The 17,606-nt window shown below is 39.6% G+C and overlaps 1 protein-coding gene across 3 annotated transcripts in view; it reads left to right on the top strand.

Moving 5' to 3' along the window:
• The window catches only part of sos2 (son of sevenless homolog 2 (Drosophila)), a 100,024-nt gene that overhangs the window by 53,108 nt on the left and 29,310 nt on the right, over nucleotides 1-17,606 (top strand). For all 3 annotated transcript variants that reach the window (XM_078233964.1, XM_078233965.1, XM_078233966.1), the window contains 5 exons: nucleotides 1,928-2,071; nucleotides 4,802-4,912; nucleotides 7,220-7,318; nucleotides 13,311-13,438; nucleotides 14,428-15,083. In XM_078233964.1, the coding sequence (XP_078090090.1) occupies nucleotides 1,928-2,071; nucleotides 4,802-4,912; nucleotides 7,220-7,318; nucleotides 13,311-13,438; nucleotides 14,428-15,083 (1,138 nt within the window). The remainder of the gene's footprint in view (nucleotides 1-1,927; nucleotides 2,072-4,801; nucleotides 4,913-7,219; nucleotides 7,319-13,310; nucleotides 13,439-14,427; nucleotides 15,084-17,606) is intronic.

A 17,606-nucleotide genomic window follows, 5' to 3' on the forward strand; every position in this document is an offset into this window, starting at 1 on the left:
GCAGCTTGTTCCAGATACTCACCACCCTCTGTGTGAAAAAATTGCCCCTCTGGACCCTTTTGTATATCTCCCCTCTCACCTTAAACCTGTGCCCTCTAGTTTTAGACTCCCCTACCTTTGGGAAAAGATATTGACTAGCTGATCTGTGCCCCTCATTATTTTATAGACCTCTATAAGATCATCCCTCAGCCTCCTACGTTCCAGAGAAAAAAGTCCCAGTCTATCCAGCCTCTCCTTATAACTCAATCCATCAAGTCCTGGTAGCATCCTAGTAAATCTTTTCTGCACTCTTTCTAGTTTAGTAATATCCTTTCTATAATAGGGTGACCAGAATTGCACACAGTATTTCAAGTGTGGCCTTACCAATGTCTTGTACAACTTCAACAAGACATTTCAACTCCTGTATTCAATGTCCTGACCGATGAAACCAAGCATGCCGAATGCCTTCTTCACCACTCTGTCCACCTGTGACTCCACTTTCAAGGAGCTATGAACATGTACCCCTAGATCTTGTTGTTCTGTAACTCTCCCCAACGCCCTACCATTAACTGAGTAAGTCCTGCCCTGGTTCAGTCTACCAAAATGCATCACCTTGCATTTGTCTAAATTAAACTCCATCTACCATTCGTCAGCCCACTGGCCAAATTGATCAAGATCCCGTTGCAATTGGAGATAACTTTCTTCACTGTCCTCTATGCCACCAACCACTAACCATGCCTCCTATATTCTCATCCAAATCATTAATATCAATGACAAATAACAGTGGAACCAGCACTGATCCCTGAGGCACACCGCTGGTCACAGGCCTCCAGTTTGAAAAGCAACTCTCTACAACCACCCTCTCAGAAGCCAATTTTGTATCCATTTAGATACCTCACCCGGGATCCTGTGAGATTTAACCTTGTGCAACAACCTACCATGCAGTACCTTGTCAAAGGCCTTGCTAAAGTCCATGTAGACAACATCAACTGCACTGCCCTCATCTACCTTCTTGGTTCCCCCTTCAAAAAACTCAATCAAATTTGTGAGACATGATTTTCCACTCACCAAGCCATGCTGACTCTCTCTAATCAGTACTTGCATCTCAAAATGCCTGTAGATCCTGTCTCTCAAAATACCTTCCAACAATTTACCCACCACAGATGTGAGGCTCACTGGCCTGTAGTTCCCAGGCTTTTCCCTGCAGCCCTTTTTAAACAAAGGCATAACGTTTGCCACTCTCTAATCTTCAGGCACCTCACCTGTGACTATCGATGATTCAAATATCTTGGCTAGGGGACCTGCAATTTCCTCCTTTGCCTCCCACAATGTCCTAGGATATACTTCATCAGGTTCCGGGGATTTATCTACCTTGATGCGCTTTAAGACTTCCAGCACCTCCTTCTCTGTAATATGTACACTCCTCAAGACATCACTATTTATTTCCCCAAGTTCCCTAACATCCATGCTTTTCTCAATAGTAAATACTGATGAGAAATATTCATTTAGGATCTCAACCATCTCGTGTGGATCCGCACATAGATGACCTTGTTGATCCATAAGAGGCCGTACTCTCTCCCTTGTTACTCTTTTGCCCTTTATGTATTTGTCAAAGCTCTTTGGATTCTCACTGAGAACACTGAGAGATTGCCCCCGTTGATTTTCCACATGTGAAATTTATGACCTGTGCATAGGAGGCAGCTGCTGTGTGTCAATATATTCTTTTCAGTGGGAGAAAGAAATGTCAAAAGGATATTACTTCTCACCCACTATTCTTCCCAGTGATTGCTTTTTGAGAATGGCTGGATAGAGATCTGGGAAGGGAAACTGCGTGGTTTATTGCTCTTCATTATTCACAATTGACTTGAAATATTTTTGTTTAGTTTATTACATCTCCAGGCTAAATTTGTAAGTAATGTTAAGTCTATGCATCTCTGTTTTCTGGTAGGACATTGAAATAATCTTCAGTAATATCTTAGATATTCATGAGCTGACAGTGAAGATACTTGGATTGATGGAGGATACTGTTGAGATGACAGATGAAAGCAGTCCTCATCCATTTGTTGGCAGCTGCTTTGAAGATCTGGCAGAGGTGCAGTACAATAATGATTTTGTGTTTTGGCACACAGTAATGTTTGACTATTTTGTTTTTATCATCCAACAGGAAAATAAAGCTTTTTCTCTGATGTACTTTGAACACGTTTTAATTATTTAGCTTATACATCAGCACTTGATCTCTCCGCTCAGATATTGTTGTACATTTGCCCCTAAACAAAATAGTATCTACACTACATGTCGTTCATTCTGGATTTTGGATGATATTTTTCATTATTTTCCTATATCCAATATATTTTTAATATCACTTTCTTCATGGACAGGAATTCTATTGTTTTGATTTATTTTGGGTGAATGGAATATTACTAAGATTAAAAATTACATTCTTCATTGTTCCTCAAGATGGTGGCACAGTGGTTAGCACTGCTGCCTCACAGTGCCAGGGACCCGGGTTCAATTCCCGGCCAGCGTCAGTGTCTGTGTGGAGTTTGTATGTTCTCCCCATATCTGCATGGGTTTCCTCTGTGTGCTCCGGTTTCCTCCCACAATCCAAAGATGTGCAGGTTAGGTTGATTGGCCATGCTAAATTGCCCCTTCGTGTCAGGGGGACTAGCAGGGTAAATAGGGTTACAGAGATAGGACCTGGGTGGGATTGTGGTCGGTGCAGGCTCGATGGGCCGAATAGAATCCCTACGGTGCAGAAGGAGGCCATGATTCTATGATGAATTGCGCATGCGCATTCCCAAGCGGCAGCCCTTGGAGGTGGGGCGGGGGGTGTTCTCTAATTCAAAGAGAGGGTTGTGGGGCAGAGAAGGCAACCAACACTTGGCTCAAAGGGGTTACCCAGCGGCAGCTTATTTGTAAACTGCTGATGCTAAATCAAGGGAAAAGTACCACTGGTTGGCTCAGCATGTTACCGAAATGTATTTCCACCCATTGTCAGGACTCCAACTTGATTACCAAAATTCTGCCTTTGGTTTCACTTAGCATTACTGCAAACTAAACACTATTATAACTTTCTCTGTGAAATGATAATTGTTATTTGTACTGTATTAGTTTCCTTATTTAAGGAAACATGTAAATGTATTTGCAGCAGTTCAGAGGTTTACTAAACATACCAAGAATGGCTGGGTTGCCTTATGAGGAAAAGTTGGCCAGGTTAAATTTGTGTTCACTAGAGCAGTGGTTTGCAACCTTTTCCTTTATGCAGACCACAACATCGTCATCAATGCTTTTGTGGACCACAATGTACATAAGCCGTTTAATCATTTTTTTTACATAGCCTATGGCTGACAGGAGTTAAACTTGCGTATCAATGGTATTAAAAAGCAGCTATTTCTATTAGAATAATGATGCATCTTAATATTGTGTGCACTCCTGGGTTCCTCACTATATTAGGGACATTATAATTCTGGTGCTAAAGTAGTACAGATTTACTAGTATGAGGGGGTCTAGGTTATGAGAAAAAGTACCCTATTTATCTATCCTGTTCCTGTATCTCTTTGATCCCTTTAATCTACCTATCCAGATTATCTGTTGAATATTGACACAAGCTTGTATTTCAACCACTGATTCTAAAAATAAACTCCACAGCTTCATAACCTTCTGCGTGAAGAAGTTATTCCTGCCCTTTGTTCTACATCTCTTTCATTAAATCTTGTACTTATGTACCTTTGTTCTTGATGCTTGTTCTGGAAATGGTCTGCTTCTAGCTATCCTGTCCTGTTCTTTCATAACTTTAAACATTTTTATCATGTCACACCCTAATGTGCATTGTTCTAGCAAACTGTAAATCATCCTTTGCATTTCCTGGAAGGGGCACTGAGCTCTACCTGAAGTACTGTATGCTATCTGGTCACTGTATTGAAGTACAAACATTCTGCCCAATAACATAGTACAGAAGAGGACAAATTAGTTAGTGCTTGGGAAAAGAGAGTAAAGGAGCTGGGACTAGAAGAGCTAGGGAAAATGTTAGTTTAAAATCCTAAAGAATTTAGAACTTTTGAGAAAATTTATAATATAATTACAAACCTTGGTACCAGGTGTACACAGGGAAGTTTAGAATGAGGACGGCATTTAAACAGTTTAAATTTAACTACTTAACACAACCAACAATTAATATCCAAGGACTCTGTAGCTGGAAAATCTTGGCCAGCTCAAGAGGGTAATGATATTTTTCAAATTTATTGAGAAAAATTATCTGATTTTTTTCTGTCTTGGAATTGGCTCATTGAACTGCAGTCCTGTGCATTTCTGTTACTATTTGCTTTGTCCTTTCCTTCACTCACCTAAAGGCTGACATACATCATGGCCCATTGAAGAATGTAAGCAGGCAAATCTGTCTCAGGGCTTGAATCAAAATTTACATCAGTAAAATGGTGCCCAAAACTGCAATCTCTGTTATTTGCCTTGGAGTAGAATAGCAAAATCATAAACATGAATGTGAAGAACACTTACAGTTTTGCTATAAATGACAAGTGGAAATCTTCGTCCTGTATTTTTTGTTCTCTTCCTCTCTGGGGAAATTCTAAATCCATGTTTTACACCTCTCCATGGCACAACTAATTTGCTATTTGAGGAAATGAGAATTTCAAAGTAAATGTGTCCATTGTAACTTTTGAAATTGAATTTGTCATTTTTTTAAAATACAAACCTTAACAGCAAAATATTTGCAACAAACTGTATATTTATTGTACTATGCTTATAATTAAGCAAAATCAAAATGTAGTAAAAGTGAAACAAAGTTAAACTATTTTCTTGTGTACAGGAACAAGTATTTGACCCATATGAAGTATGTGCGCAAGACATTCTTTCGCTACAGTTTCATGAGCATTTCAACAATTTGATGTCAAGGTCACCAGTAGCCTTTTACTTTCAGGTAAGCTGTTTTGTTCTGCTATGGAAACTGAAAGAGGAATGGAATTCCCAGTTGAAAGGCATAATACTGAAATAGAAAGGAACAGCTAACTTCTAAAGTAATTAGAGGTTCTAGGGGAAAATTAACATTTTTGTATGGATTTTGTAAAATCATTGGAAAAGACCCACATATATACTGGTCTAATGAAACCTCCATGTTTAATTACTGCTGAAGTCAGTGTCCAGATTAATTGTAGTGAAAGTATTAATCTGTGCTAATTCAGCAAATGAAATGTTTTGGTCCTCATAATTTTCCTGTGCCATTTTAATAATACCTTTGCCAAAAAAATTGAATTTGAAATATGCTGAGGTACCTTCAGGTGGTTTAGCTGTCCTCATAGCAGCAAGTTTTGCTCCTTCATAACTGAATGAGAAAGTTTGATGCAAAAACAGGGCTCCTCTATTGTCAGTCATAATTATTCTAAATTTGGATAATCTTCAATGGGTGGTATTTTACCAGAAGCAGGGAGGCATTGGACAGTTTGCCCATCCTTAGGCCAGTTGAGTAGCAAATTAATGGTAAGTGAAACTAGGTATACTTTTTGTGGGCTGAGGGCAGGGTCTGCGATGGGGTGATCTCCTTCTGGTTTGGGAACCCTTTGACAAATGGAGACTCTCCCCTATTCCCCAAACCCTGCACTCCACACTACTTGGCAGAGCTTGACAGCATTGCCCTGGTGAAACACCCCACTGACCTTTGAATCTGCATTAATGGTTCCTTGGTATTGTGGCTGCCTGCAGTTCCACCAGTGGACACCACTCCTGTGCTGCTGGGACAAGAGAGTTGGCAGCTACTTATTGGCTGGCATATCTTGCAGGTGGGACTGTCTTGCAGATGGTGGAGGGAGGGAGTGTGGGGGGGAGATCAGGCTCACCTCTGATTTTAAGGGGGACAGGAATCAGGCTCACCTCTGATTTTTAAGGCAGGGTGGGTACACTGCATCCATATAAAGTCCATTCCTATATCTGAATGATGGTTTGATGTTGGGTAAATTTTCTTTGTATGCCATGTAATGTTGCTGCAGATTTTCTGGTATTGCTTTTTGTATCCCTTTTCTGAAGTAACACTTAAAATTTATGAGGTATTCTTACATCTGAGTTTGGTCTTTTATCTCGAAGACTATTCTTCGTTCTACAACTGACGATCAACAGCTGACATTTAATTTTTTACTAACCTACTCCTTTGGGCTCTCCCACATTTACTTGTAGTTCCTCCTTTGCCAATGTGCAGTTTTCACACGTATAGAATGGGAAGTATCATTTTGTATGTTTCCAAAATATGAGCAATCTGCATGACTTTACTTCGAGTAGTACTTGCACATACTAAGAAATAAACAAGCCCAAAAGGTAAAACCAATGACAATGGTGCAATGACCAAACTTACAGTAGAAAAATTCCCCGTAAAGGTCCAACCATTTGGGGGAGCCTCAATTGCTCCCCCCTCTTCACTTCAGCAGGGTTGGGTCACCCTAACGGGGAGCTATAGTAAACCCCACTGGAGGAGTGAAATGGCCGAGTGGAGTGGGGGGGGCTAATATTAGAATTGTATTAAAATCAGGGTCTGAATATATAATACAGCTCCATGCCAATTTCCGATGCACATCCTCAGGCTCGAACACCCAGCGTGAATTGCCTGACGCTAGTATCTCCCAGCCCTCTGCACTAAAAAATCAGTACAATGGGATCGGAGAATCGCCCTTCCTGTTGTCTTTTGTCTAAGAAAATGCAATCTCTGTTGAGCTTCTGACTGCCAACTACACAACCCAAGGAAACTCTAAAGAGTAAATGTTCTCATCATTGGTATTAGGTCCTCGTCATGATCAGAGATCAAAGTAGTTCAATACTGCTTGGCTTTTTTTAAAATGTTGTTGCCATTGACGTACAAGCAGAAACAATCTGTTGATTTGTTGTCTCTTGTGGAAGTCTAGCATTGTAACTGATGCAATGACCAGATACTTTGCTGTTCTTATGTTGCTATATTCTGTGCAAGAATTGACTTATTAGTGAGATAACCTGATTAACTTTCCATTTCAATACTGGGTAAAAGGGTGTAATATTGAAAAGATTGTCTTAAATATTTAATTTCGCTAGCATTACAGGTATATTACATCTTTTTAAAAGCCTGCAAATAAATTTATTTTAACAATGATTATTTCCACAGATCTAACATTCATATTGTAATGTTTCATGGTTCTTTTGTCATATTTTACAATGTAATGCAAATAAGTTGCAGAACTGTTTTTTGCTAATTATCATTTTTACTTTCTAGTCTATTGCTGAAGGATTCAAAGAAGCTGTTCAGTATGTACTTCCACAACTACTTTTAGTCCCAATTTATCATTGTTTGCATTACTTCGAACTGTTGCAGGTAAGACATTCTGCAATAATTTGAGTTAGTATGTTGAATTACAATGTTACCAAGTAGAAAAGTGAATGATTTTTTTCCCATGAAATGCTTGTTAAATTGTTCAGTTGTCTTGAAATGGAAATTGATTTTTATTTCCTTTTATGCCATTATTGTAGTGTAGTTTTTATATGCAATGCTATGTTGTTTCATGAGGAGGTCTTGTGGCGCAGTAGGTAGCTTCCCTCCCTCTGGGCCGGAAGCTCCGGGATCAAGTCCTAACGCAGGACTTGATGGCCAAAGAAGGTATGTTCATAACGCAGCCAAACAGGTTGTTTATCAATTTGCAGAGTTCTCCCAACACATCAGTGGTGGGTGGTAAGAGCAGAGGAGACTCCTGGTCAGCTATGCTTGATGCGGTAGGTGCCCCTCAAGCTATAAGCCTCTGGCGACAGGTAAGCGACTTGTACCAGGTAAAACCTCGCTATGGGAACAGACAAAAATCTGCCTTGTGCACCCATAGGTGTGGGAAGAGAAACAACAGCAACGATGTTGTTTCATGAAGACTCAATGTGAAGCTGGGCTTGGCTTAAAATGATCACTAACAATCAGTGATCAGTGCTGCCATCTTCTGACAATCTACAGTTTCAACCCTGATGTAATTTCCATTTTGGGGCTTCCTAGAAGATGAATGCTCTTTATTTACAAATACTTTTGTTCCCAGTTTAAAAAAAATAAATTTCTATGATAAACGTTATAATTGAGATTTTAATTAGTAGGAGATGTAGGTTGTAGTGCTGTTAATCTGCTAAATTACTGAATTGGAAAATTGAAGTGATTAAGTAGATTTTAACTGCAGAGACTAAAGAAGCACTTGCTCAGTTTTTTATTTGTTCTTGGGATGTAAGCATTACTGGCAAGGTCACCATTTATTGCCCATTCTTAATTTCCTCGAAAAAGTGGTGATGAGCCTCCTTCTTGAATTGCTGCAGCCCTTCTGGTGTAGATACACCCAAAATTCTGTAAGGAACAGAGTTTCAGGATTTTGTTCCAGTGACAGTGAAGGAAGATCAATGCAGTTCCAAGTCGGGATAATGTGCAACTTGGAGTAGAACATAGTGTTCTCATTGTCTTGCTAGTCGGCAAATCTACTAGGCTGTGGATTTGGAAGGTGCTGTCAAAGGAAGATTTGCAAATTGCTGTAGTGAATCTTCATGATGATATTATCCACTGGTGGTGGAGGAGGGAGTGAATTTTTACAGTGATGGATGGGTTGCCAATTAAGCAGGCGGCTTTGTCCTGAATTATATTGAGTTTCTTTGTTGGAGTTGCACTCATCCAGGCGAGTGGAGTGTATTCCATCACACCTCTGACTTGTGCCTTCCAGATTTTGGGGACTCGAAGTGAGTTCCCAGTTTCTCACCTACTCTGGTAGCCACAGTATTTATATGGCTAGACCAGTTCAGTTTCGGATTAAAGGTAAGCCCTAGGATTTTGATGCTGGGGGATTTGGTGAAGGAAATGGTGTTAAATATCAAGGCAAGGTGGTTAGATATTCTCTTGTTGGAGATGGTCATTGCCTGGCACTTCTGTGGCATGAATGTTACTTGCCACTAATCAGCCTATGCCTCAATAGTGTCCAGGTCTTGCTGCACATGAACATGAATTGCTTCAGTATCTGAGGAGTTGTGAATGATGCTGCACGTTATGCAAATACCAGCAAACATCCCCACTTCTGACCTTATGATGGAGAATAGGTCACGATGAAGCAGCTGAAGATGGTTGGGCCTAGGTCACAACCCAGGAATTCCTGCAGCAATGTCCTGAGGCTGAGGTGATAGGCTTCCAAGAACCATAACCATCTTCCTTTGCGCTAGGTTTGACTCCAGCCCATGGAGTGTTTTCCCATTGACTCCTGTTGTGCTAGAGCGCCTTCATGGCACATTCTGTAAAATGATCTCTTGATAAAAAGGGCAGTCATCTCCATGCTGGAATATGTGAAATATGGGGTTATTTGTGAACCTCAACCATTCAAGATTGCTAATAGGCTTCATATGTATTAAGTTCCTTTTTTAAAATATGATGCAGCAGCTGCCTGTCATATTGCTTTAAGTTCTCCAGAAGATCCTTAAGGGGTGCTTGATCCATTTGTTTCACATTGTTGACAGCAAAATTAAAACCCTGAAGAGTGTAAAAATGGTTCACTCTGAGTAGTGTTGATAAGAATTTAGGAGCAACCTTCGGTTTTGTGGACTAGCCAACACCACCCTGTGCCAGGGATATGTCATTGAAGATCTATTCTGGGAACACTCTATCACCATATTGCACTCAGGATTTGTAGGTGGATATAAACAAGATGACGAGGAAGAAAGAATAGCGAAGAGATTAAAAGCTATGAGAAAGAAAAATAGGAAAGTAAAGAACAGAGCCAAAAGAGTGAGGGATTAAAAGGACTAAAATTGCATGAACTGACAAAGGGTATATTTGCATTCATGCTTTGTTAACTGGTATGGAACTAATCACTTGAATTCATTGTTTTGCAAATACCCTCTAATTTTGATGTTTTCAACATTTACATTGTCGGGATGCATTTTTTAAATTCTTGCTCACGATGTGGGCATCGCTAGCTAGGCCAGCATTTGTTGCCCCTCCCAGTGGGAAACCACTGTCTTAAATTGCTGCAATCCATGTGGTATAGGTACACTCAATGCTTTACAGGAGATGGTTCCAGGATTTTGAACCAGTGACACTGAAGGAACGGCAATATAGTTCTAAGTCAGGATGCTTTGTGGCTTAGTATGGAACGTACTGGTGATATATTCCCATGTATCTGCTGCTCTTGTCCTTCTAGCTGATACAGGTTTTGGATTTGGAAGGTGTTTCTTCAGAAGGAACTCTTCAAAATGCAGCAAATGAAACAACAACAAAACTTACTCCAATTTATAAATTAAAGAAAGGGATTAATAAAGAGACATCATCACTCCAAACTTGGAGCCTCATCCTGGGCCACTCCAAACTTGGAGCCTCATCCTGGGCCACTCCAAGCTCCCTACAATTCTAGATAGTTCCTTATTTATAGTGAATCCGTTGGTCAGCTACTATTACATCACTCTGTGATTGGTTCCATGATTTACTGGGTCAGCTGACCCTTACATCTTGTTCCCATTCGTCACATTACATCCAACACAAATTTGTCACTGGTTACATTCTAACAGAAGGAACTGTCAAAGGAACCTTGGTGAATTGCTACAGTGCATCATATATTTGGTGTACACTGCTGCCACAGTTCGTTGTTAGTGGAGGGAGTAAATGTTGAAGGCGATGGAAGGAGTGCCAATCAAATAGGTTGCTTTGTCCTAAATAATGCAGAGCTTCTTGAATGCTGTTGTTGGAGTTGCACTAATCCAGGCAAGTGAAGAACATTCCATCACACTCCTGATTTGTTGACAGGTTTTGGGAAGTCAGGAGGTGAGTTACTCTCTGCAGAGTTTCCAGCCTTGTAGCCACAACCTTTTTATGCTCGTTCAGTTTGGGCAATGGTAATGCTATTGATTGTCATGGGGAGATGGTTAGATTCTGTCTTGTTGGAAATGGTTATTGCTGGGAATTGTGTAGTCCAAATGTTTCTTGCCGTTTATCAGCTGTTGCCTGAATGTTGTCCAGGGCTTGCTACATTAGGACACAGACTGCTTTAGTACCTGAGAAGGTGCGAATGGTGCTGAACATTGTGCAATCATCAGTAAATATCCCTACTCTTACCTGATGATGGAAGGAAGGTCATTGATATAGAAGCTGAAAGGTGGTTGGGCCCAGGACAGTACCCTGAGGAACCCTGCAGTGATGTCCTGCAAACGAGATGATTTACCTCCAACAATCACAACCATTTTCCTTTGTGCCAGGTATCACTCCAACCATTAGAGGATTTTCTCACTGATTCTCATTGACGTTTTTGCTCAAGCTCCAGTTTGGCTGTTGAAGTTTTCCATTTGTATTGAGCTCCTTTCTGTTCTTCTCTTTAAAGGCCTATTTGCAACTATAGTGAAACAAATGAACTACGAATTGAGGAGCAACGTTCACCCTAATGCTATTTCCTGTTGCGCACAGCGCTTAATGTTCGCAGCACTTTTATATCTTTTGTGCAGCCATGCATGTGCAGTATCTGAAAGGAGATGACTTGTGTGTGACCTGCACAGCAGCTTCTTGGTTGCTGGGGAACCATGAAGTTTTCCCAGTGGATTGGCATCAACTGTCTTTTTTTTTGCAGGTATTTTTGCGCACTGTCCAAATGGCCATTTTATTGTATGCAGTTTTAATCATACGTTAATAGTCATCAGTTGATTAATTTTATCAAGTAATATTCATCTATTCTTGCAAACAAATCTCTTATTAAATGGTATTTTTCTTTTCATAAAATCATCAATCAATAAGTGCAATCAATTATCCATTCATACGGATAAGAGATGTTCATTCATCCATTGTCTAAAGGCACTTAAAGAGCCAGGCCCTGATTGATGATGCCCAGACAATATGAACTTCTGACTCCATGGGGAAGAATCTTAACTTCCAACAGCGAGTGGGTGTGGGAGAGGGTAGGGGTTTAAAAAGTCTGAAATTGACAGTATGTTGGGAAGCAAGCTCCAACTTGCTGACCTCTGCATTTAACTGCAATATGTTAGTCTGCATGTGAGCAACTCCCTCGGGAGAGGTGGGATAGCAATTTATTTATGTTAATAGCTCACCGAGATTAATTTAATGGGAGTTTTCAGATTTAGTGGTGTGTGCACAGGCTTCCTGGAACTCGCCAATGAAAGCAAAGTGAAAGCTCAGCAGTAACTGAGGGGGCTGAAGAAACAACAGGCAAAAATTCCATTGTATGAAAGACAAAAATGCTTGTTCGGAGAGTTTACTGATTTCTGAGGTGATTTCTACCACCTCAGGAGGTGACTTTCACATCTTGGGAGGTTTGTGTGCCTGATTTCCACTTTGCACCTGTGATTTGGGCAAGACACAGAGCCTATTTCATGGACAGAATTTTACCATTTTCTTGCAGTGTTTGGCAGTGGGCAGGAAGAGTGGCATTGAAAGGTTTTCTCCGCTGTATTACTAGGGAGATAGAAATAAAAATTCCCTCCCCCCGCCTTTTCTGGGCAATGTCTCTGGCACTGCGTCGGGGCAAAATCTGCTGCATCTGTAAGGGGCAGACTCAGCTATCGGAACAGGGGGAAGTGTATGGGGCACTTACTAATTTGAAGTGGGGCAGTGGGAGGCTGATGGACCGGGAATTGGAGATTGCCTGGTTATCCAGACTGAGTAATGAGTTTGATATTTTGGTCCTTTTGATAACTTATGTAACTCATTTTGCATGGGCTTAATATCCATATTTTCAAATATTTCCCCTAATTGCCTCACATTTTATGGAGCAACTCAATTTTAGCCAACCTTTTGTGTTTGGGCATTAGTGATATTGTTCATGGAAATAAATTTATGAGGTTACGGGAATAGGCCAAGGGTGGGAATGTGGCCGGTACAGACTCAATGGGCCTCCTTCTGTACTGTAGGGATTCTATGATTCTGTTTTACAGTGACCTGTATCCTTTGTTTTATGGTGTAAAATACACTTGTAAAAAGGACTTGTTACATTGAAAGCCCATAGTTGTATTTTGCATTGTTTTAGCATGCCTTTTGTATCTTTTATAATGTAAAATATTGTGCACTATCAAGAACTTTCCAATTTACAATTATCTATTGCTTGTGAGTGTCCATATGACCAGGTTTTATTGGACTTTTATCTTAATGTCTTTTTCTTCCAATTTTTCATAACTAATTTCACTCCATGGCAAAGTGTTTTTTAGTAGAAGAAAGGAAAGTCATATGGTCACTGTCTTGGTAAAATATTAAAAATCCCTTTAACAGGATTATTTCCATGTTGATTTTTGTTCTACAATGGGAAACCTGGGCGTCCCCCTGTGGTGTTAGTTTTATACCAAGCATTTAATTATTTTGTGTACAATTGTAGCAACTACAAGAGCGAAGTGAAGACGAAGAAGACAGGGAGTGTTTGAAACAAGCCATTACTACCTTGCTGAACCTTCAATGCAGTATGGAACGTATCTGCAATAAGCACCTACCTAAACGCAAGCCAGGGTAAGCTACATTACTTTAGCATTTTCTCTTCTTGTGGGAACAAGTGGTTGACCACTTTTGATGCATTTCATCGGATCAGCTATAAATACAAAACAATTGCTGTGAAGTGAAAATTATCTTTATTCAGAATACTTTGGAATACATTAAAGAAGCATATATTTAAATTTAAGAAATATTTTATGGCCGAGTTGTCAATCTTATCTTTATTGTTGAACATGTTGTTTCAGATCTCCATATGAATAGGACATTTTAGCTACATGAACAGAAATGCCAATTGCAGAAGCTGTCCCTTGAATTTATGTCAATATTAACATTAGTGCGGCCAAAATAAGAGAGCCTTATCGAGAAATTGGAAACAAAAGCTAATACTATTTAGATCTTTCTGTGGGTTAATGGTGCTCAAGGCCTTAGCCAAGTTGAATTGTAAGAGGTAAAAGATAAAAAGCAGTTATGCAATTTACCTTTAAAGCTTGGATTTGAATTCAGCACAGATTGATGAAATGAAAGAGGTTGTAAATGTTTTAAATAAAGTGGCTTTTAGATTATCTTAAGATCATTGTTAGTGGACACATGCTTCTAGCAAGAAGAGCCCCATGATCAACATTAACTACGACTAAATCTGTAGTCTATTCAGTCCATAGGATGGCTAGTGTGGGATGTGGGAGAAGTCACTGTTGTAGTTTGAGGCGGAATAAAAGCACATTGCTAAAACAGAGTAGAATGGGTTTTTCTCTGCATTAAGCTGTACTCTTCTTTTGAAGTGCTTAATATTTATTCAAGTGGAAAACCTGTTCTAATCTCCAGCAGTCCTGTATATTGATGAATGTATTTTTTGGATGATTTCTTTTATAATGTTTTTAAAGATCGGTTTAATCTTTGAATTCTTCCACTTCCATAACAACACGGTAAAATTATATTGCCTTGTTTTCTTGTTGGACAGTTCATTATGTCATGAAATGTAATAAAATTTGACTTTCTCTGTATTGTAGTGAACCTTTACCTCGTCTCTACAACCATCAGATAAGAAGTAAACACCTTGCCATCAAGAAAATGAACGAAATTCAGAAAAACATTGATGGATGGGAGGGGAAAGATATTGGACAATGTTGTAATGAATTTATAATGGAAGGAACACTAATACAGGTTGGAGCAAAGCACGAGCGACATATTTTCCTTTTTGATGGTTTAATGATCAGTTGCAGGACCAATCATGGACAGTCCAGGCTCCCAGGCTGTAGCAATGTTGAGTACAGACTCAAAGAAAAATTTCTAATGCGCAAAGTAAAAATTATTGACAAAGATGACTCTTGTGAATACAAACATGCATTTGAAATCCTCTCCAAGGACGAGAACAGTGTAATATTTGCAGCCAAATCTTCAGAAGATAAAAACAATTGGATGGCGGCTTTGATTTCACTTCAGTATCGGAGTACACTGGAGCGCATGTTGGACACAGTTCTTTTACATGAAGAGAAGGAGCAGCCACTGAGACTGCCCAGTCCAAATGTCTATAACTTTGCAGAAGAAGATTCTGAAGAAAACATAGTATTTGAAGAAAATGTACAAGCTAAATCTGGAATACCGATCATAAAAGGAGGAACTGTGCTAAAATTAATTGAGAGGCTCACATATCACATGTATGCAGGTAAATGTCTTGTTGTTGGGGCAGGTGGAATTTCTCATTAAAATTTTAATGGATTTAATGTTACCCTTTTAATAATTTGTCCACAAATCAACACTTGAGACTTTGATTTGATTTATTATTGTCACATGTATTTATATAGTGAAAAGTATTGTTTCTTGCGCACTATACAGACAAAGCACACCGTTCTTGGTGAAGGAAACGAGAGAGTGCAGAATGTAGTGTTACAGTTATAGCTAAGGTCTAGAGAAAGGTCAACTTAATGCAAGGTAGGTCCATTCAAAAGTCTGACAGCAGCAGGGAAGAAGCTGTTCTTGTGTCGGTTGGTATGTGACCTCAGACTTTTGTATCTTTTTCCCGACAGAAGAAGGTGGAAGAGAGAATGTCTGGGGTGCGTGGGGTCCTTAATTATGCTGGCTGCTTTGCCGAGGCAGTGGGAAATGTCGACCGAGTCAATGGATAGGAGACTTTATATTGTACATTATATCAGGTGTTTTGACTCACTAATTCAAAGCATTGAGTTGTACATCAAAGTGAAATAAGGAAGAATGTATTTGTTCAATATCTGGATATTGAAGTTCTCTGAACAGGGTAGTTAGCTGGGGATACTGTTTATTGACTTAATTTGTGTCATGGTGGTGTTATTTGGGTCACCCTGTACGCAACTCAGTTGATAATTTTAAACCACACCTTGAATTCTTTTTTAATTGTCCGAAGGCATCTTAATTGTTGCAAACATGACAAAAGAAATTGTTAAAGTTTTAGACAGTTATGTAAAATAAAATTAAAATCTAGTCTGGTACATTTGTCAAAAAGAATTCTCAAACCTAAATCGACCTTTGCATCTATCATATTTTAGTGTATATGCTGATATTGGAGAAGGAATAACACAGGTTTTGATAGGAATCACAAGTAATTTAGAGAACTGAGAATTAAGCAATTGAGTTGATGTATGTACAAAGGATAATATATAAGTAATTGTCAAAAGTTTTAAGTTTTAACAATGGGGTTTGCAGTAAGATTCACAGATGCATAAGATTTATGAAATGATGTCATTGACATACACAAAAATTGTCAATCTCATTTGCACAAATAATGATTTTCTCACCTTAAACAAAGAAAAGTAAGACTATTGGAGCAGCGGAGGCTAAGGGGAGATCTATTTGCAGAGTATAAAATCATGTAGGGTCTGGATGGTCAGTCAGAAGGCCCTATGCCTGTTGCCTGAGGGGTCCATAGCCAGGGGGCATAGATTTTAGGGTGGGAAGTAAGAGGATTAGAGAGCACTTGAGGGGTTTCTTTTGCACCCAGAGGCGGATGGGATCTGGAATTCATTGCCTAAAAGGTTGGTAGAAGCAGAAACCCTCCTAACATTTAAAAAGTACCTGTGGATTGCAGCACTTAAATTCCATATCCAAGGCTAGGAACCAAGAAAGGCTGGAAAATAGAAGTCTGCTCTGTGCTGTAATATTCTTTATTTGTTCACAGGATGTAGGCATTGTGTGTTGGTCAGCATTTATTCCTCATCCCTAATTACCTTTGAGAAGGTGGAGGTGAAACATTGCAGTCCTTGTGGTGTAGGCACACCCTCACTGTTGTTGGTGTGGGAGAGTTTCAGGATTTTGACCCAGCGATAGTGAAGGAACAATGATATAGTTCCACTTTCTCAAGGGCAACTAAGGATGGGCAATAAATGCTGGGCAGCCAGCTACTCCCATGTCCCATGCATGAATTAAAAAAATCAGGATCGCACGTGACTTGGAAAGAAACGTGAAGGTGGTAGTGTTCCCATGTATCTGCTGCACTTGCCCTATTATTTCGATGGATTCAATGTAAGGCACCCAATGACTTTTTCCTTTTCACTGTTGATTCCTTTTTGGTTCTTGTCCTTAATGGTTCTTTTCCTCTCCTGTTCTGCTCTTTTTCTCTCATCATGTTCTTTATTGTTCTTGCCTATCCATTTTTGTTTGGTCTTCTCTTTTGTTCAGTTTGTCTCACTTTCACCAGGCTTGCTGTGGACCCAGTCTTCACCCTGTCCTTGCCATACTCTTCTCTGCCTCAAGCTCCTCTCTTCCTTTTCTTCTCACCTCCCCCACTTGCAGCTCAACCCCTGCTTGCTGCTCCCTTCTCACTGCTCACCTCCTCATCCCACCACACCCTCTCTCAGTCCCCTTGTTTTGGCACCTTCCTTGCTCTCTGTCAAATTTAGAATTAGTTCAAATTCAAGGTGGAATTCATTTTTCACTGTCTCATCGATTAGGCTTTGTTTAGAACCTTTGGAGCGCACCTCTACTTAGACCATTATCATTTTTTAAAAACTTGTTTTGCAGCATTTCAATTACAGTTTGATTATATATTTTATTTGTTTGAATTACCTAAGCACTATTGAAAGACGCGACTTCTTCAGTCAGTGTTGGCTGGATTCAAATTCTGATTCCACCAGTTAAAAGACCAGTACTGTGCAACATTGAAAAGTTGTCTCTTTAATTAAACAGTTTATTTGTCCACAATGAATCAGTATTTTGT

This window comes from Mustelus asterias, chromosome 18 (genome assembly GCF_964213995.1).
Source record: "Mustelus asterias chromosome 18, sMusAst1.hap1.1, whole genome shotgun sequence".
In the NCBI taxonomy this organism is placed as follows: domain Eukaryota; kingdom Metazoa; phylum Chordata; class Chondrichthyes; order Carcharhiniformes; family Triakidae; genus Mustelus; species Mustelus asterias.